The sequence below is a fragment of the Motacilla alba genome, chromosome 1A (assembly GCF_015832195.1).
Source record: "Motacilla alba alba isolate MOTALB_02 chromosome 1A, Motacilla_alba_V1.0_pri, whole genome shotgun sequence".
In the NCBI taxonomy this organism is placed as follows: domain Eukaryota; kingdom Metazoa; phylum Chordata; class Aves; order Passeriformes; family Motacillidae; genus Motacilla; species Motacilla alba.
In genome coordinates, this window is record NC_052031.1 from 32,021,245 (window position 1) to 32,048,822 (window position 27,578).

At 35.3% G+C, this 27,578-nt stretch overlaps 1 protein-coding gene across 7 annotated transcripts in view; it reads left to right on the forward strand.

The window, feature by feature from the left end:
• The window catches only part of MON2 (MON2 homolog, regulator of endosome-to-Golgi trafficking), a 66,015-nt gene extending 38,815 nt beyond the window's left edge, over positions 1-27,200 (forward strand). For 2 of the 7 annotated variants that reach the window (XM_038153399.1, XM_038153400.1), the window contains 14 exons: positions 110-285; positions 3,467-3,629; positions 4,150-4,443; positions 5,173-5,371; positions 6,713-7,341; positions 10,270-10,413; positions 10,939-10,956; positions 11,223-11,351; positions 13,661-13,851; positions 20,416-20,491; positions 21,776-21,899; positions 22,675-22,882; positions 23,593-23,675; positions 25,551-27,200. In XM_038153399.1, the coding sequence (XP_038009327.1) occupies positions 110-285; positions 3,467-3,629; positions 4,150-4,443; positions 5,173-5,371; positions 6,713-7,341; positions 10,270-10,413; positions 10,939-10,956; positions 11,223-11,351; positions 13,661-13,851; positions 20,416-20,491; positions 21,776-21,899; positions 22,675-22,882; positions 23,593-23,675; positions 25,551-25,714 (2,598 nt within the window). In that variant the 3' untranslated portion in view covers positions 25,715-27,200. The remainder of the gene's footprint in view (positions 1-109; positions 286-3,466; positions 3,630-4,149; positions 4,444-5,172; positions 5,372-6,712; positions 7,342-10,269; positions 10,414-10,938; positions 10,957-11,222; positions 11,352-13,660; positions 13,852-20,415; positions 20,492-21,775; positions 21,900-22,674; positions 22,883-23,592; positions 23,676-25,550) is intronic. The other 5 variants (XM_038153404.1, XM_038153405.1, XM_038153402.1 and 2 more) reach the window with 4 other exon arrangements.
• The last annotated feature ends 378 nt before the right edge of the window (positions 27,201-27,578 follow it).

Below are 27,578 nucleotides of genomic sequence, written 5' to 3' on the forward strand. Positions count from 1 at the left end.
GAATTAATTCAATGAATCTTTAATTTGTACTGTATGTTTTCACTCATACATAAAAATACTTATTAGTTAAATGTAAGCATCCTTAATACGCTTTACTGTTTAATTTTAGAGACTGCAGTTGCTTTTATTGAATCCACTAAAGGAGCTGTCAAACATTAGTCATCCTGATATCAGGATCAAGCAGTTGGAGTGTGTGCTACAGATTTTACAGAGTCAAGGTGACAGCTTAGGACCTGGTTGGCCATTGGTGCTTGGAGTCATGGGGGCAATCCAAAGTGATCAGGGGTAAGTAGTGGAAATAAAATTTTAAACTCATGTAAGATAAGAACAATAGAAAAAAATTCTGCTAATATTTTTACTTTAATAGCCACTTCAATAATCATAGTCTCATTGTAATTTTTGGCTTGTGAAAAATTTTACTCAACAAGAATACACTTTTCAGTTCTTCTTGAAGCACACTTTATTTTACTGAATTAATCTTCAAAAAGACCAGAATAATATTCCACTCTACGTTCTCCTGTAGTCAGCATGCAGTATACATTCAATGTGCTGTTTCATTTGATCTTGGCCATCCGGTGGACTCATCTCTGGTGCTTGCCAGTATTTCTGTGGGAATCAGTTCTTGCTCAGTTTATCTATTGTTTCTTTTTCTTCTTAAATCTTCTAGTAGACTCTAGTGTGTGTTTTCTTCTGATAGCTCTCTCTTTTTCTTGAAGCCTTCCTACCTAAATGGTTGCTGGTAGCAGAAGGATGGAAGATTATTTACTGGCTGTGGGTGAATCCCTTGTCTTACACAATTGACTCTGTTGCCAGCAGAGGTGGACTTGTTCTCTGCCCACAAGGGAAAGTGAGAGATGAAATTGAAATGAGTATTTTTGAAATGAGCAATGAATTGAACATCTGCCTTTGTATCTGTAAGCACCAAGAATTATACCCACACGCTCAAACCATATTTATTGGTTTTTAGGTGCTAGTCAAGACTAGCAGCAGGATAGGTCATCATATAACTCTAGTGTCAGTAGAATTCTCTTTGGCATAGCTCTCCTTTTGTCTCACCTTAGCTTTAGTCTTCTGGTCATATAAAAACCTAAAACCCCTTCAAATGCTTGAAGGATTTTGCTCTTGGACCAGTATTGTTTGCACTGTCAGTAGTACCTACCAAAATTCCCAACGATTTTGGCATTCTGGTTGTGAGCATCCTCTCTTTTGTAATTAAGTTTCCTTTGGTAGTTGTTGTTTCCACACTTGGTGCAATATGTTCCTGCATGCCTTTTGATTTTCACTGTTGTTAGTGATGATGAGAACCACCACAAATCCTTCTCAAGACAGTCTTCAGATCCCATTAAATCTCAAACCCATATCTCACTGGCCGATATCTCAAGATGTTACTAACATCTTGTGTTATATCTTAGTCTCCTCCCCAAAGTATATGGAATAATCTACTTCAACTACATGTGTTTGTCCACATCATATTAAGTAGAGTAGGAAAAATAAAGCATGCCTCCTTTTCCTTGAGAAGGAACTTTTAATTTCTTACCTAAGTTACAGCTGTGAATACAAGAGGCAGATGCTATTATTGTACTTTAAATATTAACTTACTGACCACAAGACTTTATTCACAAGTGTCTTCCCTCTGATCAGTGAACATCCTGGATTCCAGGACACAAGTCCATTTACCTTCCTGGAGAACTGCTTTCCAGGCTTTTATAAATACAGAAAATGCCGTTTTGATAACCAAAAACCATACTTTGGTCACTTCTGGATTGTACAGTACTATCCTGCCAAACAAAAGGAAGCCTGTCTTTGAAGACTTTTTCAGTGGAAAGCCTCTGTTTATTTTAAGCACAGATAAAGCCCTATCTTTAGATTTCTCACTGAGTTTAAGTTTCTTCTATTTATAGTTACCTTTTCATGGTCACCTGTAACACCAAGGACAGTTCCACAATTTGAAGAGTTGTATCACTGTTACTACTTGCATGAGGGACTTTAAAACCTTTCTTCAGGCACATAGCAGTGTGGGGCCTTAATTTGGAAAAACTGTTCTGGATTTGTTCTTGTAGCCTTGTGTTTGAAATCTAGAAAGACAGGTTACTTTCGCATTAACTCAGTACTTCAAAATGAGTAGTGGAACTATACTTTGATTTCCTGCTTCCTTCTCTTTTCTCTTAGAGTCCTTGAAGGTCACATACCTCTGAAACTGTGTACTGGAGGGGGAACTGCAGCAGTTTGGGTCTGTTTCACTTTATAGACTCCTCTAAATGAGTATGGGGGAAAGTATTGTGTGAGTCTATCCTCCATCAGTATAGCAATGATAAATCCTTTGATCTTACATGGTAGGATGGATGTTTCTCTGCAGTATTCATCATATTAGAGAATTATTAGTTAAACCATTACTGTCCATGTGAAATTTCTTGGGTATTCCTCTGGTTTCTATATCATGTTGGCTGTTACGATACAGTGGAAATGACCCACCTCTGATTTTGATTTTGGATTAATAAAAAAAAATTAACTTGTAATTCTGGAATAGGTAACTGACATGTCTGTAGTCTGAAATTTTTTCCCAGGATGTATATCCTGAAGGACACCAAGTTTCTGTATTACAAAGCTTTGAAGTTATTTCTGTTGTACATTAAACATTGAAAAAACCCTGCAGTGAAATTTAAATGCATCTTCCCTATTTTGTGTTACCTACACTCCACCACTCCTTTTGATTCCTTCATTTTGTCTCTCACTGAACAAGATTTTAGTTGTAAATGGCCTTGCTGCTTCTGAGAACTCCTTCTTGCAAACCTTTTCTGTACTATATTTTTATGTTTGTATTGAGAATCTAATTCTGAAAGCAAAGTAGTAATTAAGGATGTGTTTAAGGGTGGATATTTTGAAAAGTTTTTGTCTGATATAATGTAGTATTGAAGCAAGTAAGACTACAATTATATTAGAGTGCATCTTTCCTAATAAATAGAAAAAAAATTTTGCCCACCTATTTGGCATACTTGAAGTAATTTGTAACTGCTGATATGAGAAAATCTTCAGAACAGCTTGTTCTTTGGAGGATTATCATGCTTAAGTTAAGCTTGGTTTGGTGGGTTTTTTTTTCCATTGTGGCTTTTTTTATGTTCTGGCTAACACATTTGAACTAACAAGCCTTAGAACTCTAAAACAGATAAATGGACTTCACTATGTAAAATCAGTTAAGGACCACTGGAGAGTCTAAACTTCCAACTCCACTAGGTAGTTAACATGGACTAAACAACTTCATCAGAATTTTAAGCTTCAGCTTAAAATTTTATCTCAAAAAACCCATTAAAGTGGTGCAAATTCTTCTCAAAAACAATAATTTCATTTTTTTCCTTTTGTATTTAATAATGCTATCTCCTGAGGTATTGTATTCAAAATATTTCCATGCTCTTGAAGAAATGTGAAATGAGTGTGTGTGTGTGGTTTGTTTTTATTTTGTTTTTTTAAGAGAGTCCTTAATACGGACTGCATTCCAGTGTCTTCAGCTAGTTGTGACCGACTTCCTTCCTACAATGCCATGTACTTGTCTGCAGATAGTTGTTGAAGTTGCAGGAAGCTTTGGACTTCACAATCAAGAGCTAAATATTAGCTTAACTTCAATTGGTTTGCTGGTGAGTTTTGTATTAACCTACAGTGATACTGCTTCTAGCTCTCATTTTTGCTTTTTTTTTTTTAATGAAAACTTGTCTATAGCCAGTTATACAAATGAAAGCCACAATGTAGCTTTTTGGGTTCTAACTGAACTCCCATGGCGTCATTTGGAATCATAGGTAAATTGAGTGAGCACATTTTATCTTTAATCTCCATGATTCCTGCCTTACTAAAAGAAATACTATTGCATTGTAAGCATCAGTTCATCAGTATTTTATTTTTATTACATTTTTTTTACAATAAATGTATTAAAATGATGAATTCATTCTTCATAATGGGAACCTAAAAGCTGAGAAAGAAGAGTAATTTTTGGGCCTTGCAGTATTTATGTGCTTATCTTATTTCACCAATGTAGGGAAATTAATATCTTAATGTACTTTGCGAAATGCTTTGTGAAAATAAGAGGCAATTTATTTCATGATCATTAAAGCATTACCCTATTTTTATTGTACAACACAATGTATTTTATTTATTTTGCAGTGGAATATTTCAGATTATTTTTTCCAAAGAGGTGAAATAATTGAAAAGGAGCTAAACAAAGAAGAAGCAGTGTTGCAGAAACAGGCAGAAGAAAAGGGAGTATTGCTGAACAGACCTTTTCATCCTGCATCACCATTTGACTGTCTTTGGTTATGCCTGTATGCCAAACTTGGAGAACTGTGTGTGGATCCCAGACCTGCAGTTAGAAAGAGTGCTGGGCAGACATTGTTTTCTACTATTGGTGCTCATGGAACTTTACTGCAACATTCAACGTGGCACACAGTAATATGGAAGGTATGACGTGTAAGCTTCCTCTGAAGGCTCTGTAAAGAGCATTTACATTCTATTAAGCATTGACCATTTAATAACCATTATCACTTAGATGATTTATTAGGACTTTCTAAAGATAACATAAGGTGGCATAAATCCGATCTCTTGGGTTTTGGGAATGTTTTTTACACTTTGTCTTCTCTAGCCTTTAAAGCCTCTTTTAAAATACAATTTTAATATCCTAATTATTTATTTTTTACTCAAGAGTTTGATAAAAAGATTATTTTCTTCCTACGAAAATGAATGACTTATCTTTTATGTGAAAATGAAGATGTTTGAGGGTCATGTGACTGGGCTGATCTGGTATTAGATGGAGCCTTGCTTTGCATTCTGTTTTGGATCTATCAGATGCTGTGTTCTAAGTCACAGTCATGTTTGTTGTGCTTTAGGCTATATTTGAGCCTGCCTGTTGTACCTGTGAAGTGTCTGAGATCCACTGGTTTTAGCGTTCTCTTGGTGCTGACACTGTTCTTGGTGGGTTTGAGTGTCCTATTTCCAACCCTTCTCAAGTGGCCATCAGTGGGCTGATTGTTAATCTTGACTGCTGTGGAGACTATTTAGAACAAGGGAATTTTCAGGGTGACATAGTGGCAGAAAGGATAATGAAATTACTGGGTTTTCGTTGGTTTACTATGAATGCAGCCATGTTATTTGAAAAGTTGCATTTTTCCTTTTTTTTCCTGGCTATTACAGGTTTTATTTCACCTGTTGGATAGGGTTCGAGAATCTTCTACAACAGCTGACAAAGAGAAGATTGAATCAGGAGGAGGCAACATTCTCATTCATCATTCAAGGGATACAGCTGAGAAACAGTGGGCTGAGACATGGGTATTAACACTGGCTGGAGTTGCAAGAATATTTAACACTAGGAGATACTTACTGCAGCCTCTAGGTAAAATGTATAGATATTAAAAGAGACAGTGATAAACTTTCTGCTTTTGTATGTTCTTTCCAGTTAATGTACTGGGCAAGAAGCTTAATCTTAGCTCAAAAATGTTTTTTGTTGTGTCACCTCAAATGTTATGAAAATTACAGTGTTATTGATTCATGCTCCATAGAGCCAAAAATTCTAACTACAGATTTCTTCTTCTGTGTCACAGTACTTGAGATTAAATCTCAGTAGTCACAATTCAGTCCCAGTTCTGGGTGTTAAATAGCTTTAAATTATAGTAGACTGATAACAATAATAGTTTGTCTTTTCTTTGTTCTTGTCAGAACATGCTTTTCCTTTTATCTGTCTAAGGGAATGCAACACTTCCCTGGAACTCTTCTGTGGCATCAGTGTGTCAAATCTAACAGTACTCTGAGAACATAAAGAGAACTTACCTGTAAAGTCAGTGAAGTATTTAACATTTACATTATTCAGCTGTATGTAGTAATATTTTACAGTAGCTTGGTAATTTCTACAAGGAAAAAGTGTAAAAGGAATAAAGAAAGGAATAAAGAATGTATAGCTTATAAAGAAAAGTTCTCATTAGATTAATCTACCTTCAGCATCCTATAGAATGCAATTAATGTATATTAACTGGATATAAGTTAAATTTCATTTTGGTCATTTGTGATACAAGTATCAACATACTAACAGCTATTAAGTGTATCAGTCATTTGCAGAAATGTGGTAGAATTTACGCTATATTAAACTTGAGTTAAAACTGAATCAAAAAATTAGAACTACTTTAATTATTCAAACCCTGTAATTAGTAATATAGAAAATTGAAGGTTAAGGCTAAATTTAATGAAAAACTCAAATGACTCAAATGAAATCTTTCCACAGTACAATTATCAGAGCATTTTAAAATAAATTCTTTATAAATGCATTGCATGAGTAATTGCATTAATTTGACCCTTAATTCCTTATGTGGGCTTAACCCTTCTTGAAATCAACAGGCATCTGGTATGTTTAAGAATAAATCTGGTTTACTATACTGAATGAGTAAAATGTATTTTACTGGTATGGGATGTGGTATGTGATATTTTGCTAGCAAATTTAGCACGAACATATGTATATTGTTTCATTCTTCATATTTATGTGTTTTTTGTCGCGTTCATTCTTTCAGCTTATGGTTGAACTGATATAAAAGTCATTCAAGTGCCCACCTAATCTCTTGAAATTTCTGTATATTAGACTAACAAGTACATGAGCAGCCTTTTAGAGAGGCAGGGTGGGTGGGAATGGGAATAGGAAGCAAGTTCCAAATTGATTTTTTTCCTTCCTCTCTCCTTTTTTAAATAGGAGACTTTTCCCAAGCCTGGGATGTTCTTCTTGATCACATCCAGTCAGCAGCACTTAGCAAAAATAATGAAGTTTCCTTGGCTGCTCTGAAAAGCTTCCAGGAAATCCTACAAATTGTTTCCCCTGTTCGAGACTCTGAGAAGCCTGAGACACCACCTGCCATCAATGTTTCTGTGCCTTTGGTGGTAGGGACAACTACTGCCACTAGTCTTGGCAGATCATTCATGAGAACTGACTCCATAGGAGAAAGAATAGGAAGATATAATGGATCTGAACCTCCTGTAATAACAGATGAGATTGAAGATTTGAATCTTTGGTGGGCAGCCTGGAACAGCTGGTATAGGATTGGATCAGAAAGTACAAGGCCTCCAATTACTTGTGATAAATTGACTTTCATTCCCAGCCAGCCTTTTCTCACAGCTTTAATTCAAATATTCCCAGCTCTTTACCAACACATCAAAACTGGTTTCAGCATGGATGATCTCCAAAAGCTGGGTGTCATTTTGCATGGTGCTGTTTCAGTTCCAATCAGTTCAGATGCTTCCCCTTTCATCCTTCCATCTTACACTGAAGCAGTTCTGACAAGTTTACAGGAAGCAGTGCTTACAGCTTTAGATGTTTTACAAAAGGTAATCAGGCAACTTCTGTTTTGTGGAAAGTAAACTACACTCTGTAGAACTATAATGGGGTGATTTAAACATGATTTAAAAAATTATTTATAATTGCACAATGTGTTGTATTTTAACAATCAGATCTCCATTCCTGCTGCAAAATAGATGCTCTGCATTGAAAGGAATGGTGTAATGTTTATGAAATGTGCTTTTGCTTGATTGCAGAAGTATCTTAAGTGTTGTGCTGTGTTTGTAGCCATTCACGTGTCCATCTAATATTGAAGTCCTGTTGATGTTGATACTGAAGGTCTGTTCATGGGGATGGAGGAACAGTCCCACAAACAGTGTTCCATATGATGTCCAGGTGCTGCCATGAACAGTTTAGAAAGGACAACGATTATGAGAACTTATAGTTTACACAAAGCATAAAATATAAGGTTCTCTGGCAGATTACCTATATTCTGGACTCTTTTTAGTCAGTTATTAAGGAAAATGCTGCAGCAGTGCTTAAGAAATTCTTACTATAGAACTCATGCTCAAAGAGCGCCTTCATGCAAGTAAATCTATAAACACCAAATGAGGGTGCTCTTTCTCTGAAAGCCAAAAAAAAAGAAAATAGTACTACTTGCTTCTTTCTTTTTGCAGTTGTAAAATATCTCCTTGCAAAATTCAGTGCTCATTCACAAAACTTATTTATTCATAAGAAACAGAGTTGATAATGAATTAAATAATGCATTTATATTAAGCACTACTTTTAAAAAAAATACCCCTCAAAAAAAACCTCCCACAAACTCACTTGGGAAATGCCAGAATTCAAATATCCACATGACCTGACTTCATTCCCTTTGGGCTTTCATGATAGGACTACTTTGCTTAACTATGTGGCCATATATCCCCCTTTGCTGCTGTCGGGATCCTGCCCTATTTATTCATGGAACACATGGTGGCTGCCGAATGAGCAGCAATTCAGTGTCTTGTTTTCTCTTTTGCTTAGTGTGAGCTGATTAATCGCAAATATATGCCAGCAAGGTAGAATAATTGCCTTGCAGCCATTCCTTTAGCTGATGGTTTTAACAAATATTCATTCATGTATTTTGAAAACAGAGGTATAAGAATAGCATCATAAAAAGGCTTGGCTTGGAAGGAACCTTGAAGATTATCTAGTTCCAACCACCCCTGCCATGGAAATGCTATGGAGTGAATTATTTTCTTTAAATTCCAATTCAGTTTGCTTGGATAGAAGTTGGTATTGAATCTCAGTTTTGTATGTGGGTGTATAAATAACATGAAGTTTTAAAATCAGTCATGTCTACATTTTCATCCCTTTCCAGTCAGGCTTGACCTTTTTTATCCTCCCTTTTCCAGCAGGTCAGTCTAACCCAAATCTTGTTTTTCCCATTTGATCAGTCCATTTATTTATCTCAGATTTTTTTGGTTTTTAGTCTTCTTACCCAGATGATCGTAGTTTCCAAAGGCTGCAGGCATTAGGGCTTTTCAAAGAAGGTGTCACCAAACTTTAACATGAGGAAAAACTGCACATTGTTATACTCTTGTTCTTGTCAAGATGTTTTAGCTGAAGTTTTCTAAACAATAACAAAAGTAATAACTCTACATGAGAAAGTGAGACATCTCCCCTTCCCCACTCCCAGTTTCAATGGGTTACCATGGCAGTTACAAGCCTTTGCAAATACAGACTTCCATAAGATGGTACCTCAAACCTCCTATCCCACCTATAGTTAAGTTACTAACACAACAGCACTGAAGTTCCTAAAAACCTTAAAGTATTTTTGGACATCAGTAAGTTCTGTGAAGTTGTGTGATTGCTTCTCTTGGCTGTATAAACCCAGTACAGTTCACATAGCAAGGCAGCCAGCCAGGGCTGATGTGAAGCAAAGGCCATGAGTCAGATGGTTTTGCTTTAGGCCAGAGTACCTTCTTCCTCTCTTGAAATCAATTGATACTCTCAGAAGTACACACAGAAAGCATTCAAGCAGGAGTACATAATGGAAGCATTAAAGAAGAGTATGTAAATATTTGCAAATTTTGAAACAAAACATTTCTCTGTGTTTGCATGTAGGATCAGGTTCTTTACTGATACAGGAAGACTCGGGTCAGTTCTGATTTTCTCTGAAGTTGTGGAACAACTTTGCAGTTTGAATAGCATGGAAAAAACCTAACATTTTTCAGACTGAACCCTGACTAGTTTAATAAATATATTTTATTATGTGATTCCACTAACAAAGGACACCATTGCAGCTCAAGAACATGGGAATGGAGGGGAGCTTTGCATCTCTTTTCAGGCTTCCGTATGTTGAGCCCATTTTGCACCCTTTGGTTTGTTCTTTGTTCTTTTTATTTCTCATTAGAACTCATCTTCTTATCTTTTACTGCTGTAGTATAGAGGGGTTTGAGGTTTTTTGGTAGTGTAAGTACACTGTTCCTGAAATATTTTCCATTTTAAAGCAAGATTGAGTTTTAGCTATGCCAAACCATACAATTCCCATTTTATTTCTATTCTTCTCTGTAAGATGCTCTTTTAACTATTTTTGAAGCTTTCCATCATTTACTTCTGAGATTTAAATGTTTAATGAAGTAGAACTTAGAGAAGATGTGGTTGAAATCTATATACAAGACTTATATAAGACTTTATTTTACTGACAAGTCAAAGCAGAGTTTGTGAAGAACAGTTATCTTTTATTGCATGAGATAGCTGTATTTACTGAACTATATGTGTCCAGGTATCTTGCAACTTTATTTACTTCAATAAAGCAACAAAATGTAATTTCCTTAAACTATTGGAACTATACACGATCTTTCTTTCATACAGCATGACTCTTGCATAGCCTTATATGGGGAGTTTACTGTAGGAGTTCCTTGTATGATGCAGGTGTTAGAGCAAAAACTCAAGAATTATGTATTAAACTTCTTTATTTTCTTTTGATGAAGGCTATATGTGTGGGCTCAGAAGGTATGCAGATAATGTATCCTGCAATCTTTGACCAACTACTGGCCTTTGTAGAATTTTCCTGCAAGCCTCCACAGTATGGACAGCTGGAAACAAAGCACATTGCAAATGCAAAGTATAATCAGGTAATTAATTAGAAATCTTACTTGTTTCACTTGGCTGGTTAATCCAATTCAGCTTCAGATATAGGTTGTCCAGCAAGATGCATTTGTTCAATCTGTAAAAACTTAACTGCATGTTGCGTAATAAGTTTTTTTTTTACATGCTTTTATTATCTTCTTTTACTCCCTTTGCATTTTTCTTTGCTTTTACACTTCGTATTCCTTCATGAAGGAAAGGTCTGGCTTGGACACCAGACAAATGTGTCTGAATTTGTACATTAATTAATCTAAAATAATTTGTCCTACAAGAGATACTAAATTTAACACAGAGTCATGATAATTTTGAATGGAGAAAATTCCCTCAAGCTGCAGATTTTTGAATTGCACGTCCTGTAAAGAAATGGAACATGTTCAGTAATTCTTTTTATCGTGTACACTGCTGTTCACTAAGCATGAGCATCTGATTCAGTGTAATCAAAGAGGTAACTATTATGTATGTATTAATTCTTCTTATTCTGTTTGTCCTGCAACACAATGGAATCACACTAGATACAACTATTTGCACCGGTGAGTTAAATTTCCTTAAAGATTGTCCTAATGTAGTTGTCTTGCTTAGACTGCAACATTTCTCCTACTTAAATGTACTTTACTTCAATGTAGAGTACATTTTCATAGCCAGACTATGTTGTATTTGCAGTTTTGTGGCTTGGACCATATTCTTATCAAACCTTGCATGCATTAAACTGAGAGTTCAATGCAAAACATACACTTTCTGTTCCTTAATTAATATGTTTTCACGCATAATTTAGTAATTTACTAATTCCTTTTCCTAGGCGGAATGGGTGGCATTGAATTACGTACCATTTGCAGAGAGATCATTGGAAGTTGTGGTGGACTTATACCAAAAGACAGCTTGCCACAAAGCTGTGGTAACAGAGAAGGTTCTTCAGAACATTATTAAGGTAAAAGTTTGACCTGCATGTGCTCTGAATTTAATGAACTTATATTGAAAATCTTGAATTTTATTTTTAGCTAGTGTCGATAAACACTTCCTGGGAAGCTTCAAGCTGTAGTAAACAGATTGATATTTTATGAAGATGAGCAGCAGGGAATACTTTTGAAGCTGAAAGGCTATTTATTAGTCTGTTTGTACTGTTCTTAGCTGGGTAATGTCAGCATCAGTATTTCAGTGTTATGATAAAATTAACAAACGTGTTAGGCCACAAAATGTTCATCTTTGAAAGTGTTATGCACCTGAGTGTGGTAAGTAGATGCCTTAGTAGATATGGCATTGAAGGCTGTCTTGGTTTGGAAAGACAGGTGTCTACTAAGGAAGACAGGAGCCTCCCCTGAAATGGAAAATGTAACCCCCCTCCCTCTGAATTGCTATAAATTTTAAATTAAGGGGCTCTTAGGCAAAAATATAGAAGCAGGAATAACAGTTCTTTATTAGGGAAGAAAATAAAAAGATAAAATAAACAATGCAGTAAACCAAAACCACACTGACAGAGTCAGAACACAACCTGACACCCTGCTGGTCAGGGTGTTGGTAGCAGTCCAATTGGATTTGTGGCTGCAGTCCTCCTGAAGTGCCGGTGTGGTTCTGTTGGAGCAGGGATCCTGTAGAAAGGGTGCAGTCTTCCTCTGAAGATCCAGGGGAAGAGGGTGCTGTTCCTCTGGGAAATCCAGTGGAGAAGCCATGCTGGTATTCCAGAATCTCCAGATTATATCTAGGTAGGAATGCTTGTCTCTTCCCTCTGGGCAGAGCATCGCACAATGGGATGCTATAGTTCTTACCAGTGACATTTAATAGCCTGTTATCAGCAGATTTCCCCCTGGAGGGAGGACTGGTTGTGGAAGAGATAAGGAAAGCTGCCCACTTAACAGAAGACAACTGCCAAGTAAATAATAGAAGTAACATTTTCCGGAAGTCTATAAAATAAGGATGTGTCTGACCTGGCTTGTTTGCAATGACTTGGCTGACATCAGGATTTTCCTGTACAGAAATATATATTTCCTAGTTAGAAACCTGAATGCATTTGAAACAGGTGATATTATTTGAAATTTGTTATGAATTAAATATTTGTATTTCAAAGTTAATGCAGTTGTTTTCCACTTCTGTCTTAATGGGATTGGTGAAATTGATAGAAATACCACTTTTTTGTAACATTTGCAGTTGATAACAATAGGATCTATTGTGAGATATGAAAATGCTTTTAAATTTATTTTTCATGTCTCTAAAGCCCGTAATGATTTTGGAATTACATTTGACACATATGACCAAAAGCATCAGAAAAAAAAGTTCTGTTTATCTCTAGGGTTAGATTCTAGCTGTCATACTTTTTTGCCATAGAGAATTAATTACAATTGACTGCCTTGTGGGAGTCAGAGTGAGTCTTTCCTCCTTTTGCTTTCCTCCAATCAGAGACTGCACTAAAGGCATGGGGGGCTTACATACAGTATCTGAATTTAGTCACTATGTATTTGAAATGTCAAGTAAATAATTGGTTTTCCAAGATAATGTACTATCAGGTTCTAAAGTTTGACTAACAGTACTAAAAAGAATGCATATAAGTGTAAATAGCTCATATGCCTAATGTTTAAAAATTTATTAATGACTTTGTTTTGTAGATACTGAAGATGACTTTCTATCAAAAAGACTTAAAATTTGCTGTGCTTTCATCTGCTTTACATTTGAGTTGTTTGTAGCCTTTATCTTAGAAATTCACTAACTGTTCTTTCAAATTTCATGTGGTTTAATAATGACCATATTTCTTCCAGTGTTCCTGTTCCATTGTTTAAAGTTCAACTTTACTAGGAAAAATTCAAATGCAATGAGGCTTTTTTTCTTTACTGTGGAAGCACTTGAGATAGCTTTATAGTGACTGAATTCTCCAGAATACACTTGTGATAACAGACTGCCTGCAGTCTTTTATGTGTTAGGAAAGCCCATTTGTCAGACTTAGCAGAAATGGTGGATGGCAATACCAAAAAAGAAAATTAATATGAGGTTTCATGGTGTAAATGATAATGGATCAATTCTGACTTCTAACCTTGTACTTGGCTACAGATCTGTGCTTTAGCCAGCTGGTATATGATAAATCATCTTCAGAATTGCATTTGTAAAAGGCCATCTTATATACTAGCAAAAAAGGTAGGGATTGTGTATTGCCATCTATGACAGTGTTCTCCAAGATCTTATGCAGAAACTTGCTGTAATCTTAGATTTATCTGAGCAACTATAAATTTTGTTTTGACTTTCATTTTGCAGACACTTAGAATACCTCTTAGTCTGAAGTACTCGTGTCCTTCTGAAAGCACATGGAAGCTAGCTGTGTCCTCTCTTCTCAAAGTTCTCTCCATTGGACTACCTGTTGCAAGGCAGCATGCATCTTCTGGAAAATTTGACAGTATGTGGCCAGAGCTAGCAAATACTTTTGAAGACTTTTTGTTCACAAAAAGGTAAACATAATTTCCTTTTTTTTATTTTTTAAGGAAAATATTCATAAGTAATTTGTTCACTATATGTGTCAGTAGAGCTATTTGATATATAAAAATTATTTTAATGAATGATGGAGAAGAGGTAACCAATCTGCCTACTTCAAAAAGCTCTACTTTTAGAAAGTAGTACAAAAAGCTTCAATCAAAAGGTGAAGTGTAAGAGCAAGAAAGAGCTCAGCTGAACTCTCAATATATGGCATAGTCTTTCTGAACAGGACAGGGAGCTCTGTATGGACTCCCAAGAGCGTTTATTCTAGATTTGATGAAGAGTTGCTGATATGTATACAATGTGTTCCTTTCTTCACTTTAAACAGAGTTGCAATGGTATTTTTTCTAATTAACAGCATTAACAATATGTATTTGTCCAGAGTTCCATCTTGAAATACTCCACTTACTGTGAATTTTTGAAAATTTAGGACACTGCTGTTACTTAGACGCCCATAGTTATGTTGTATTTGTTTCTAAATAAGATAAATTGACTGCATTTTAATAATTAACCACACTTTATATGTGATACTCTTTGAAAAGTGTAGCTAAATAGTCATATTTATGACTATAAAGATGGATAGATTCCTCTCAAGAATGGAACACATTCTCAATCTCCAATGGGCAGGCTGAGAAAGTCCAGAAGTGGAAAAATAGTAATGATCAGAGACAGACAGTTTAATCATAGAATCATAGAATGGTTTGAGTTGGAAAGGCTCTTAAAGATCGTCTAGTTCCAAACAGCCTGCCATGGGCAGGACACCCTCCACTAGACCAGGTTGCTCAGATCTCTATCCAGCCTGGCTTTGGATCTATTTGTTTGAACAAAAGACTATAACATTAGCAAAACATTGTAAATTTTCAGAATATAATAAAAGCTTGCTTCAGAGAATAATTTTTTCTGTCCCTTGGCAATGGGTAAAAACTTGTTTCAGTACAGCAAAGATTTTCTAGGTTAGACACTAAGGGAACCTTTTACTCTAAGGAAGGTTAGGGATTTTAGGTAATTGCTTAGAAGTGGTATACAATTTCCATCTTCTGTAAACACCTGTGGGTAAGGATCTTTTAGGAGTAGTTGAAGTATATCTAATAAAATGTTTTAGAATAAAGAACAAGGTGGAACATGATTTTCAGTAACAAATAAATCTTTCTTTTTAACAGAAAAGAGTAAGGTTCTTCAGTGCCTTACAGTAATATGCTGTGTGTTAAGTTTTGAAATACACAAAAATCAGCAACCAAACACAGCTGTATTTGCTAATGATGGATAAATACCAGCTTGCCCCAAACAAACAAGCAAACAAAAAAAAAACCAATGAAAATTTATTTTAGAGACACATGCATTCGTGGAAATGTATAATAATGAATGGGTTTGGAATATCATCAATAGGATGGCAATCAGGTGAAAAACATTCCTATTGTTTTTGCATTTACTTGAAAGAAAATTCTGTTAAGTAGGAAGACCTTAAAATAAAAAATGTCATCCATGATGGCATAAAAGGCACTCCAATCATCCAAGTTTTTATTTTACACTTCACTGTTTCTTTAATGTAAAATAATCTTTGCAGTATCTTGCTTGGTTTTCTTTTCAGCTGCAGTTAGTATTCTTGCTTCCATTTTAAGACAGGCAGTCCACATCAGTTAACACCCTATAATCTATATAATTGTTGGGTGATCAAAATTCAAATGAAGGTTTTTTAGGTTATTGTAGAAGAATGTATGTTCACTTAAAAGTTGCTTTGGAAATACATATTATTTGTTGTAATTTAATTATTCCTAAATATTTACAAAGCAAATTAAACATTTAGGTTTTGCATGTCCTTAGCTGAACGAGACTAGTACTGCTACAGTTTCCTGGTATTAATTGTTTATAAATTCAGGGAAGCAAAATTGTCTCAGCTCTTAAGTGTAATTCAGGATAATCCACTATCATCTGCATGACTTTTTGGCCAAATCTGTTTGTCTATAACAAATACATTTAATTTACAGTGAGCGATTTATACTTTACTTGAATAATATTTCAAACATAGAAATTTCATCTTAATGTGTTGCTTGCTAGAAACTATTACTCTTTATGTTAATTCTAATACCTTTTGACATTTGTCATGTATGGACAAATACTCTCTGGAGTTAGAAGAAAAAATAGTACTTATGTGAATATTTATGATGCCTTATGATGTCTGTCTTGACTTAAGTCTGGTTTTGCCTCTTTAGCAACCAGAGTGTGTACTATAATTTAAAATACAAAATGTGTTTTAGAGAATTTTTTTTCATCCTAATTAAAGGTGTCTTTAGGAAAGTGCAGGAAACTTTTTTTTCACTTGGAAACTTTAAAGTTTAAATTAATTTAAAGCACTAAAAATAGGCCGGTATATTGTAGAACCACATGGCTACAGCAAGATAATTTGACCTGTTAAGTATAATTAATGGCCACTATCATTATGTTTTCCAGGCTTGTGAGTAGATTAATTTTGCTTATGTAGTTGTATTTTGTGTGGCTACAGAATGTCTGGGGTTGTTTGGTTGGTTTTTTTTACCTCCCTAATGCTCATCTTTTTCTAAATAGCAGTTTGCCTTCCAAGTGTATGGTTGTCCTACATACAGTTAGAGCCTTGTCCCTTGGTATCTTTAGGATAGATAGACTTTCTGTTCTCTTTATCAGCCTGAGCCTTGTGCTCCTAAAAACATTAAGCTGAAAAGGGAATACATCTTCCTCATGCCACTAGTCAGGACAATTAGTAATAGCAGTCATTTCTCCTTTTCTTCATCCTCCTCGTTCTTCTCCTCCCCATATTGCTTCTGAAGCGTATCTCTCTCACTGTGATGCAAGGAGGGCTCTAGAGATAGCTGTGGAAGTTCCCCACATTGAGGTAATTCTCTTCTGATTTCCTTTGCTAAAATCTTTCTGCACTCTGTGCATGATGCTATGAGAGTACCCTTGGCAAGTAAGGCAACCTGTCCTTTTTGGTTTGAAATTTGCTAAATTGTTTCTTCTAGTGGTTTATAATTACAGTTTACTTAGTCTCTTAAATTTGTAGTTGTTCCACTTGTAAGGAAATTTAATTCAGAATTTTCAAATTTAGTGTGTTCTTTCAAAATTTTTTGTAATTCTCATAGGAAACCTGCAGTCATAGTGGTGCCTTATTCCAGGTTAATTTGAGAGAATCTATTCACTGTTTTGAAAATCACAGCTAAAATTTATTGCTGAGTTGATATGCATGTCATCCTTCAGGTTGCAGGGGAAGGCAGTGAGAATGTACTCTCCAACTATTCATATTACTCCTTTATTTAAGGACAGCCAGGTGGTAGTGGTATGTTTCCTGATATATTTATATTAACAATGAGTTGTGTTTTCAAAATTTTGGAACTACTTGGATTTTTGTCCATAATACCAAATCAATTAACCAAGTCACAGTGAAGAAGAGGAGAGTGATTTTAGTTAGATTTGTGACTTGTAAACTTGAATTGGTTTTAGTAACCCTGCTGAACCTGTCCAAGTGGCTTTACTGCAGCTGTGAGTCAGGTCATCTCTGGTGGCTTTCCAACTTGCAAATGTCACGCAGGACAGGGAGGTTACTAAGTTAGGTGCAGGAGTGTAGAAATCTTACTAAGGCCAGCACGGATTGAAAAGGTTCTGAAGCACAAAGAATTTGGGAAATGCAATTCAGTTGACCCCCCAAGAGGCTGACAGTGAGACAGAGTAACCCCATTACTGCATTATCTGGATTTTTAGCATTCATTTTAACATGTTACCCCTTGTGACAGGAATAGTTAGATATATACAGTTAGACCTGAATATCCACTTAGAACTGAAAATCCACTTTCTTATGCTGATGTTCTGTAATTTTTCCTAAGCTCTTTGTTTCAATGAAACTGGAATATTATGTCACAAAACCCCCTTCCTTTTCTATCTTCAGTCTTGATACATTTTCATACTCCACACTTTCCACTACTAAATGTTCTGTGCTGTGGTCTGTCCAGGCTATATGCAAAGCTAGGTAAATGGTTGTCTTTTGTACCTCCTCTTCAAACTTTTATTCTCCAAGCCTGCCTTAGCACTGCTGGGATGGTTCTAAATAGGAAACATCTGCACCTCTGTAAGACTCACAAAGCCTTCATGCAGTCAGTCTTCCTAGCAGCACTGCATAGCAGATTTGATTAGGTTTTTTTTCTTTAGCTTTCATTAAAATATGCCAGTGCATATTGCCTTATTTTTGTATGCATGTTCTCTAAGTTTCTACCTGGCTGAGCATTTGGTAGAAAAATGAAATTATTTCACTGATATTCTAAATTTTTAACCAATATTTCAAACATTTTTCCAGTCTAACTCATAACTCTTCAGGTCACCATGTTCCTGGAAATTGTATGTGTAGATAGCCTAATATTTCTTCTGGCATTGAAATTGAGTTGGCATTGATTAGACAAGAGGCCACTGTAGTTTAAACCCTTAAAGTAAAGCTCTGTGAATAGCTGTATTTAAAGTAGTGTCCCACCTCTGTCAAACCAGCTATGGGGCTAAATGAGAGGAGATACTCAATGATGTTTAAAAAGTACAAAGCACAGCAGAAATTGTCTCTGCAGCTTTGTACAACAAAATTTCAAATATAGCCAGGAGAGCCCAGGTAAAGGAAAAAGGAAAATGTTACTGTCAGAGCATTAGTGCCTTCCAAGACAAAAGTTTCAGCTTTGAAAAAAAAAATAATTAGAGCAAACTACAGCTGAGGCAACTCAATAATCTTGATTTTTGTCATAAATCAAGACGACATTTAAAATTAATACATTTCATATAACTTAATTTACACAAAATTGTCTTCCAGTAAGAAGCTGGCGTGTTTATTATTTCATATTGTTCTTCTTTCCCAGAGGCTTTCATAGAAGCATGTCAAGCCATTATATACAATAAAATTCACCAAATATGTGTGTGTGTATATATATAATTTATTAGAGCAGAAGTCTATGCTCACATGAGGGAATTAAATCAATACTTTCCCAAAAGATGCTTCTGAGCAGAGTGCTGTGCACAGCAGGGCTCCAGGTGCTTGTTAGGTCTTTGCTTTTGCTCTGAAGCCCTCCCTGTTCAGTGGGCAGGGGCTGGGAGCTCTGTACTGAGGAAAGTTGCTGCATCACACTCTTACCTTTCCTGGCTCCTGACCCTCCAGTACGGTTTGGACATATTGTGCCAGAACAGCAAAGCATTTGGGCCCCAGATAGATATATTCACATAGACAAAAATCTATTTACTTGGGAATAATTTGCTACATGAACAAATACATACTATAATCTTTAGCAGGTAGGGTAGATCAGGTATGGATGACTGGGCAGAAAAGCCTGAACGCCTCTTTAAATGAACCTCAGCTCAGAAAGTATCAGACTGAAATCTTCCCATGTATTTCAACATGACCTGCATTTCTGTGCATCATAACAGCTTAAATTATTGTTGAAATGTTTTGCATACTTAGCAACTCTGCGTGTTAGAAAAGGTACTGATTGAACAGCTACTTAATATTTTATTTTATTCTATGTTTTCAACATAAAATTCCAAACTTCCTGACTCCTTAATACACAACCCAATAATAAATACAATAATTTAATATTTTATTCTTTGTGTTTTTTCTAGTCACATATGTAACACATGTCCGTTTCATAGATAAAGTGATCTAGACTTTATCTGCATACAGTCTCTTTGAGGAACAGAGATATATTTATTTTTCAAGCAGAAACATTGATACATACATAAAACCTTCCTAATTGTCAAAACTGAAAATTAGCTGTAGATGTGAAGACTGATCTAAGTATTCAGTAGATAAGGGGGAAAGAAGTCTATCTCATAAAAATCTTAGTCGTCTTTGTCAGCAACATACAGGAGCATTGTAAGAAAAAAATCATGCAAAACAAAACGTCTGTCAGCTAAACTAATCAGATTTGAATGAGATTTCAAAACGTTCAAGGTTCTTAGACTTTCATTAAAATCGGCAATGGGACAGAGGAGGCAGGCCCAGATGAGTACCCTTATGAGGACAGGATTGGCACAGGTCCACAGTCCTGTCCTGGGCAGCTGCCTTGCCTGTGCCTGAACTACCCAACACAGGGTCTGTTGAATCACTTCTGGACATTTCACCTGAAAACAAATTCATATATATGTATCTAATGGAAGAAGTCCAAAACGTTCTAAATTTCTTCAAAACTATTGTTTATAAAATGGATTTTTCTTTTAATAAAATTAATTAAGAATGAGAACAAATGCATCATTTCAGTTAGAAGGGGAAAATGACATGGTAATACCCCAGTAATGAAAAATGTTTCATTAATGCAGAAGAAAATGTAAAGTTAAAAAAAAAATTAAGATGTACCATTGAACTCAAAAGTGGTTTTCTGGCATAGTGAGTGAAAAGACTAGGTTGCTCAAAGCCCCCATCCAACCTTACCTTGTGATCATTAATCATTACCATATAATAGTACCAACTTGATGCATGTAATACCTGTAAATGTAATGCATTTTCCCATACTTATCTCCTTATGTTGTAAATTTAAAGTATAACGTAGTATGTTTATTTTTAGTACACCTCCTGATAATCTCTCAATTCAAGAATTTCAGAAGAATGAGAGTATTGATGTTGAGGTAAGGAGCCTAAAACAAATAATACTATTAAAATTAACGAGTTAGTGGCATTCACAAGTTGCATTTTGTTCTGAAATAATTTCTTCAAAAGTTACTCTTTCATTACTTTTTCTGCGATACTGTTTTCATTTTTGAAAACAAGACAGGAAATTCGTAAGTCCAGAATTCAACTGATTCAGGGTGATGCAAAAAGTAAGAAGTGGGATGCCAAAAATTACTTCTTATCATCTCAACTTCTAACAGTATAGACTGGCTAAAACAGAATGCATTTCTGCCTCTAACTCATTATGTATCCTTATTTATTATGTTATTGCTGAGCATTTACACTGGTAATTGTAGACCACAGAGAAAGCTGGCAATTAAACCTTAAATAAATGCCTTCTGTGTTGAGGGGACGGTCAGCAAAAAGACATTTTTTCTTAGACATTGTTGCTCTTAAGATGTGTTCTTTATACGGAGAAGCTTTGGCATAAATGAAGAAGTTATGTGTAGTTTGTGCAGCACAAAAATCGCTGTATATTTGGTTGTATAAGGCCAAAGAAAATTAGGAAAAGATTATACCTGAAGTAAGGAGGGACTTCTTTCACTCCAGGACAAAAAAATGTGTCAGAACAGAGATTAGGGGTACAAAGCAGAAGGAGTTGCAGAGAAGACATGGCAGTATCTGTGGTTTCATCACTTGTCATCTTTCCAGAGGGGCGGCTGTGGCACAAAAATATCTGGATGAAAAGTGAGAGTAGTTCTGCCTGCAGTGAACAGAATGCTCAAATCTAGTGCATTAATTTATGGAGATCTAAACCCATTTTGTTCCTGAATGGGAGCATCAAGACAAGGATAGAGAGCATTTCTGTTAATGTGTATTGCCATAAGCTCGTTTAGATAATTAACACACTTGTTCTGCTTTGCAGATATCACATTGTTAGGGATGGGTATGTGAGTTAATGTCGTAGAGAGGATATTGAGTTGGGGTGGAGGGATGAGGAGAGAGATTCCTAATATTAGATCTTCTCTTTTCAAAACCATAAATTCAACCTGAAGAATATACTTCAAATGTTATTATGAAATCTGATCAGAAACTCTGGCAAAAGTGGTAGGGGAAAGGATTTTATTTCAAGTTTAATGTCCCATGCAAGACCACACTTTTAGGCATATCTGCAAATTTTAAATGCTAGCAGTAGAAGATTTTGTCTAATTAGGCCTTTCTCTCTTGTTAAATGTTTCTTCATACTAAATTTCAGTTTTTGTATTTAGAAAACCAATATAAATATATGTAATTTATTTTAGGTGGTGCAGCTAATCAGCACAGAGATACTGCCATATGCTAATTTTATTCCTAAGGAATTTGTTGGTCAGATAATGACTATGCTCAATAAAGGCTCAATACATTCTCAGTCATCCTCCTTTACAGGTATGGTACCTCAATGACAAAAATTACAGTGTTTAAATCTACTAGAAAATAATTAATATGTTGAGTGTACTTATTATGATAGAGACTTGGAGTTCCCTGGAACGTATTCAGTACAGACTGTTTGATATCCAGCTTTTTTTATAAATTATATTTTGTGGAAGTTGCCAAGCTTTCCTTGCAATTTTTAAAAAATTACTTCCTTAGTGCTTGGACAGTATCATATATAATATTGTGCTTGTGTTCCTTTCTACATAGTTTATTTTCCTTTGTGCCAGTTCTAATAATAATTTCAGAAAATTGTAAGACAGACATCCTGTTCCTAAAACCTAAGTGACCTTAGTGTAACTATATGGTGTACCTAGCCAGATACCTTCTCTCCCTTTAAGAAAAAACATTTGTAGGGGTTTTTGGAAAGATGAAAAAAATGAACATAAGCTATTACATAGAAAAATACTTAAATTGTACAGTTCCAAATATGAGTATTTATGATGTAGGATTGTTTGCTGGTTTAAAATTATTTCATGTATTTTATAATTAATGTCAGGTATGTGATGTGTTACTGAGAACGTGTCATAATTAATTTCTCATGTTTGGAACTATTGTGATTTTTGCACAGTCATTTTTTCTTGGAATGTATTCTTAATATTTGTTCTTATCACTGTTAATATTTTTTAATACTAGAGGAGTGATAACCTTTTCTCAGCATATAATAAGAGGATTGAAATGCAGCATCATGCACACTGCACAATTGAAATGCATCATTTTACTTTGACAGAAGCCGAAATAGACATTCGAATGAGAGAAGAGTTTTCTAAGGTGTGTTTTGAAACACTGCTCCAGTTTTCATTCAGTAATAAAGTCACAACTCCTCAAGAAGGCTACATCTCTAGAATGGCACTTTCTGTGCTCTTGAAAAGGTCACAGGATGTATTGCATCGCTACATAGAAGATGAGCGATTGAGTGGCAAATGTCCTCTTCCACGGTATGTGCGTTGTCTTTAGAAAATAGAGGTATTACCAGGACTTTATGAGAAGAAGTTTGCATTCAAAATATCACTTAGTCATGAAAAAAATGAAGGGGGTAGGAGAGAATGAAATTTAAAAGGCAGGGAAATGTTTATGGGGAAGATATTTCAAAGAAAATGCTGGTACTCAATTTTTTTTTTTAAACCTCTAAGTAACAATGGTCATATTCTGGGCTGTTAAAGCAGTTTTCAGTTACTGAAACAATATTTCTGCTATCTCTAGCATTATATTTCTGAAATCTGATTTCCTTTTATTCCCATTAGAGCTATGTGTAGTTTCTAAATTGAGAGGTGAGTAGAATCTCCTCAGAAATATCCAAAAAGCAATACAGCAATATTGGGAATCATTACTCAAGTAATTGTTCTTGAAATGGAAAAATCAGATCAGAAAACTATGAAATTCCTTAAAATTGAAACTTACTTGAAATTCATTTCATTTCTGAAGGTTTTGATCACAAATGTGGAAATTGATTATCTTTGTTAGCCTTATCACATACTTTAATATGAGTGTTTTCAGACTGAGATTTGTATGATTTACTGTTTCCAGTATTGAAGTTAAAGCTGTCCTAGATGAGACAACAGCAGTGATAGTGGGAAACCTTTTCTATAAAACTTACATTCTTGAAACAAAAATGAGAAGTTGACTGTTTGCATTTTTTCATTTGTAGGCAGCAAGTAACAGAAATCATATTTGTTTTAAAAGCTGTCAGTACTCTCATAGATTCACTTAAAAAGACTCAACCTGAAAATGGTAAGTTATTGTTAAATAACTTTGTTCCAAACAAGGTAACATTATATCTGCCCCAAAGATGTATTTATTATTTCCGTTAGTACTTTTCACAGAAATTTGAAAGAAAAGTGTACTCTGTAAGAGTCAGTATTCTGTAATTTTTTGTATATGTAGGTGACAGGTAGATGACCAGAAACCCCACAAAGTTTTTCCAATGTGACTAAAAGTATAAGGACCTACAATATGTTTAATAAAAGAGAAAACTTCAATTTATGGTGTCCTGTACTAGATAAAGCTTAGTGTCTTCTGAAAACAAAGAAAAAACCCTGTTCCATAAAATATTAATGGAATTCTTAAAAATATGAAGCCTGGCTAGATCCTTTTTTCCTTATCATGATACCTTTTTTAGGTTGCTATGGATCATGTTCACATGGGTGCACTCTGCAGTTAAAGGGGTGTACAAGTTAAATGCATGGACAGGCTGGTAAATACTTACACTCATGGTCTTGCTTTCCCTCTCTTCCTGCACTATTATTTTCTGTCCCCTGGACTGAGCTTAGGTCATTGATGCCTGAGTAAATGGTTGACAGATTTATTTAAAGGGCTGAATCAAATGGAAGACCTCAATTTCATTTATAATGACCTATCCTGTTCCTCCCATAAGCTGTACCTCTGGTATACGTGGAGAATTCTTGGAAGGAAACTTAATCATGAGTCTTGGTTAAGTCCATTGTATTGGACTCTGAAATTCTGACAGAAGGGTGTATACAACATTTCCCTCTACCTCCTTGCTTTTGATATTAGGAGGAACAGAAAAAAACCCAACCTTTTTAATCCTGAAACAAACAAACAAACCAGCCTTTCCAGAAAAACACAGGCAGGTGGGTTTCTGGAAAGAGGCAATGACTCATTTGCATCATCACTGAGCAGCCAGAGGTATGATGATGCGGTTTCCAAGATTTCGTGGCCAAAGTGTGCAGGTATAACTATGCCAGGATGCATAAAGCCTTTTGGCTAACCCTAAAGCTAACTGAAGTGCTACTCTGGTGGGTCTTCCTCTTAGAGGAGCAGAGAAGCTGACTCAGCTGGACTGTTCCCCACGTCCCTCTTCCTGCAATGAGAGACATTCTTCCCCTGGTCCATATGCAGTAGTGCTTGCCAAACCTCCCACACACTTTCTTAGACAGAGAACTACTGGACAAATTGCAGAATCATTTCACTCCCACTTCTTCTACCTTTTAATAATTTTATTTATTTAAGATAATTAATAATGTCTGAAGCCAGGGGTTTGTTCTCTTTTAAAAGAAGAGCTAAAACAGAAATAACCAAGGAGGTGACATTTTAATAAGAATCATGCTATAATGCTTAATTTTACTTGTTGGATGAACAAAACTTTACCTTGGATATTTTTAGTCTTTGTCCAGTGTTTTTGCCTTTGCTTTCTATAGCTCTTGTAATCTGAAATAATCTGAAGTCAGTTGAAAGTCTCTTTGCTGACAGTTTTCCAAAAGCGAAACGTGCATTCAGTTCAATTTTCTGTCAATAGCTGAGAAAAGCAGACAGAAAACACATGTAGTACAGATTGAAGTATTATCTTACATTTGTCAGTTCTTCATCCCAAAGACACAGTGAATGACTCATATGTAGAAACACAGGTGTGTAGCACTGCTTTAAGAATATTATCCCATATGGCCTCTGGCTGCAGCTGGAAAAACAAATGGTTCTTCTGAAGAAATCCTGGCCCGTATCTGAGTGCCCTGCGTGGATGCCATAAGTATTAAGTACCTATGCTTAGGCACACTGTAGATCTGCCATTACTTAGAGGTATTGGAAAAAATCTGTTGTCAGTATTTGGACAGCGGTAAGTGATTCAGTCTGTTCTTTTCTTCCCTGCAGTGGATTCTAGCACATGGGCACAAGTTATTGCCTTGTACCCGACTTTAGTAGAATGTATCACCTGCTCATCCTCAGAAGTGTGCTCTGCTTTGAAGGAGGCACTGGTTCCCTTTAAGGACTTCATGCATCCACCAGCAGCCAAGGTACAGAATGGAGAGTCTTGACCCCATAAAACTTCTTTTTTATTCTTGAAGGGAATATCCAAAAATGTTTGCTCCTGGGTGAAGTTTCTCTGAGGAAATCTCTTGTGACTAGTACTTTGGCAACCAGTGCTGACTGCCTCTTAACTGTACTAACAAGAGCTCAGTAAGTTATGAATACAGGCTTTATCTCAAAGGTTCCAGAGTGGGTAGCAGTGCAAACCTTTAATAAATTTAATTGACTAGTTGGAATCATTTATAATCTAATGTACTTGCTACAGTATCTTGAAGTGGTGATTGAAAAGTGGGCTTATGTACAGCTTGTTGTGTATGTGTTAATGATGTAATTAAAAATATTTCAATTCAGTCAGATTTATTAGGCTGGTGTTTTGCACCCTTTTTTGAAGTACGAATTGTACTAAAATTTTATGCAAGATGGTACTGTAACATTCCATATATCTGTAACCAGCCTTTGTAAACAAAGGGAACTGATATACTTGTGTGTATAATAAATGGTACAGTTATGTATAAAATAGTTGCATTTATTATTTAAATTCTTTTAAAAATATTGATAATGTCAAATGCTTGAAAATGTATTTATTATGAATAAGTTGTATGCTTGCATTTTTACTTACAGTTTGCCTTCTAAATTGCCAGATATGCTCATTCATATCTGATCATGTTAGTTTTTTGCTTAACTGAATGTATCTTCTTTGTGGCCATTGGACATCTGCAAAGGGTCATATAACAAAAGATTGAAGCAAGCAGTCACAGTCTGCTTATCTCAAATTTCAGAGTAGTTGACCTGAAATAAGTTTGAATATGCACAAATCCACTGTAGCACTTCAACACTACCATACCTCACTTCATAATAAATTTGTTTCAAGATTTTTGTTCTACTTAACTCTATCCATTTTTGCAGTTGCAGCCTTGCTTTAAAAATAAAACAAACCTATTTGAGGGTTGTTAGCCTTTTTTGACCTTCTTGGCAAGTATCAGAGTCTTTGAATCATGACCCAGGAAAGGCAAGTTCAAATATCTAAAATACTTGGCTGTGATATTTTGTTCAATAATTTTAAGTGGGTTTTTTTTATGTCTTTTCAACCCAAACAAATTGTTCTAATCTTTTAATTATAAACTGTGTCTGATAAAAACCATGAGAAGTGTATTTTTGAAGATAGATACTCAGTTAGAAATGCAGTAAAATTTGTCATTAAATAAATGTGAATTTGTTTCATTTTAACATACTACACAATTGAAGCAAACCACTTTTAATGGTATTGTTTTTAAAGTTTGTGATCTAGCATTTAATCTCTTATTTAATGAATTTTGATTTCAATAATGTTTCACCTGTATTCACATTTTTAATCTGTGATGTGAAAGCACAAAGGCCAAATGTAAAAAAAAAAAAAAAAAAAAAGACAGGTGCCTTTCTATGGATTTCAGAGCTTACCTTTAGGGTTTTGTTTCTTTAAGTCTTTTGTAGATATTAAAAAATTGTCATGCATAAGAAATGGTATCACATCTGTTTGCTTTGCACTTTCCTCGCTCAAGGAACACTGATTTGTACATGTGAATAGGTGTAAAAGCTGTAGAAGCTTCAAGCTGAAGGTGTGATGAACTGGTCAGGGTTACTCTGCATTAATAATGTTCTCCAGGCAGTTCTTTGGACAGTTTGCTCCCACAAGTCTCCAGTTTATGGTCCTTTTTAAAAGCTTCCTGTTTCAAAGTATGATAAATATTAAAGAGGCCTCAAGACCTTGCACATTTCTGTGATCAAAGTTGCATGGGACATAATTGCCAAACCTGAATAGTTTTAAGAGAATACACAGTTTACATTAAGGAAACAAATGTTTCTTGTTAATAGAATTTATGTCAAAATACCTTC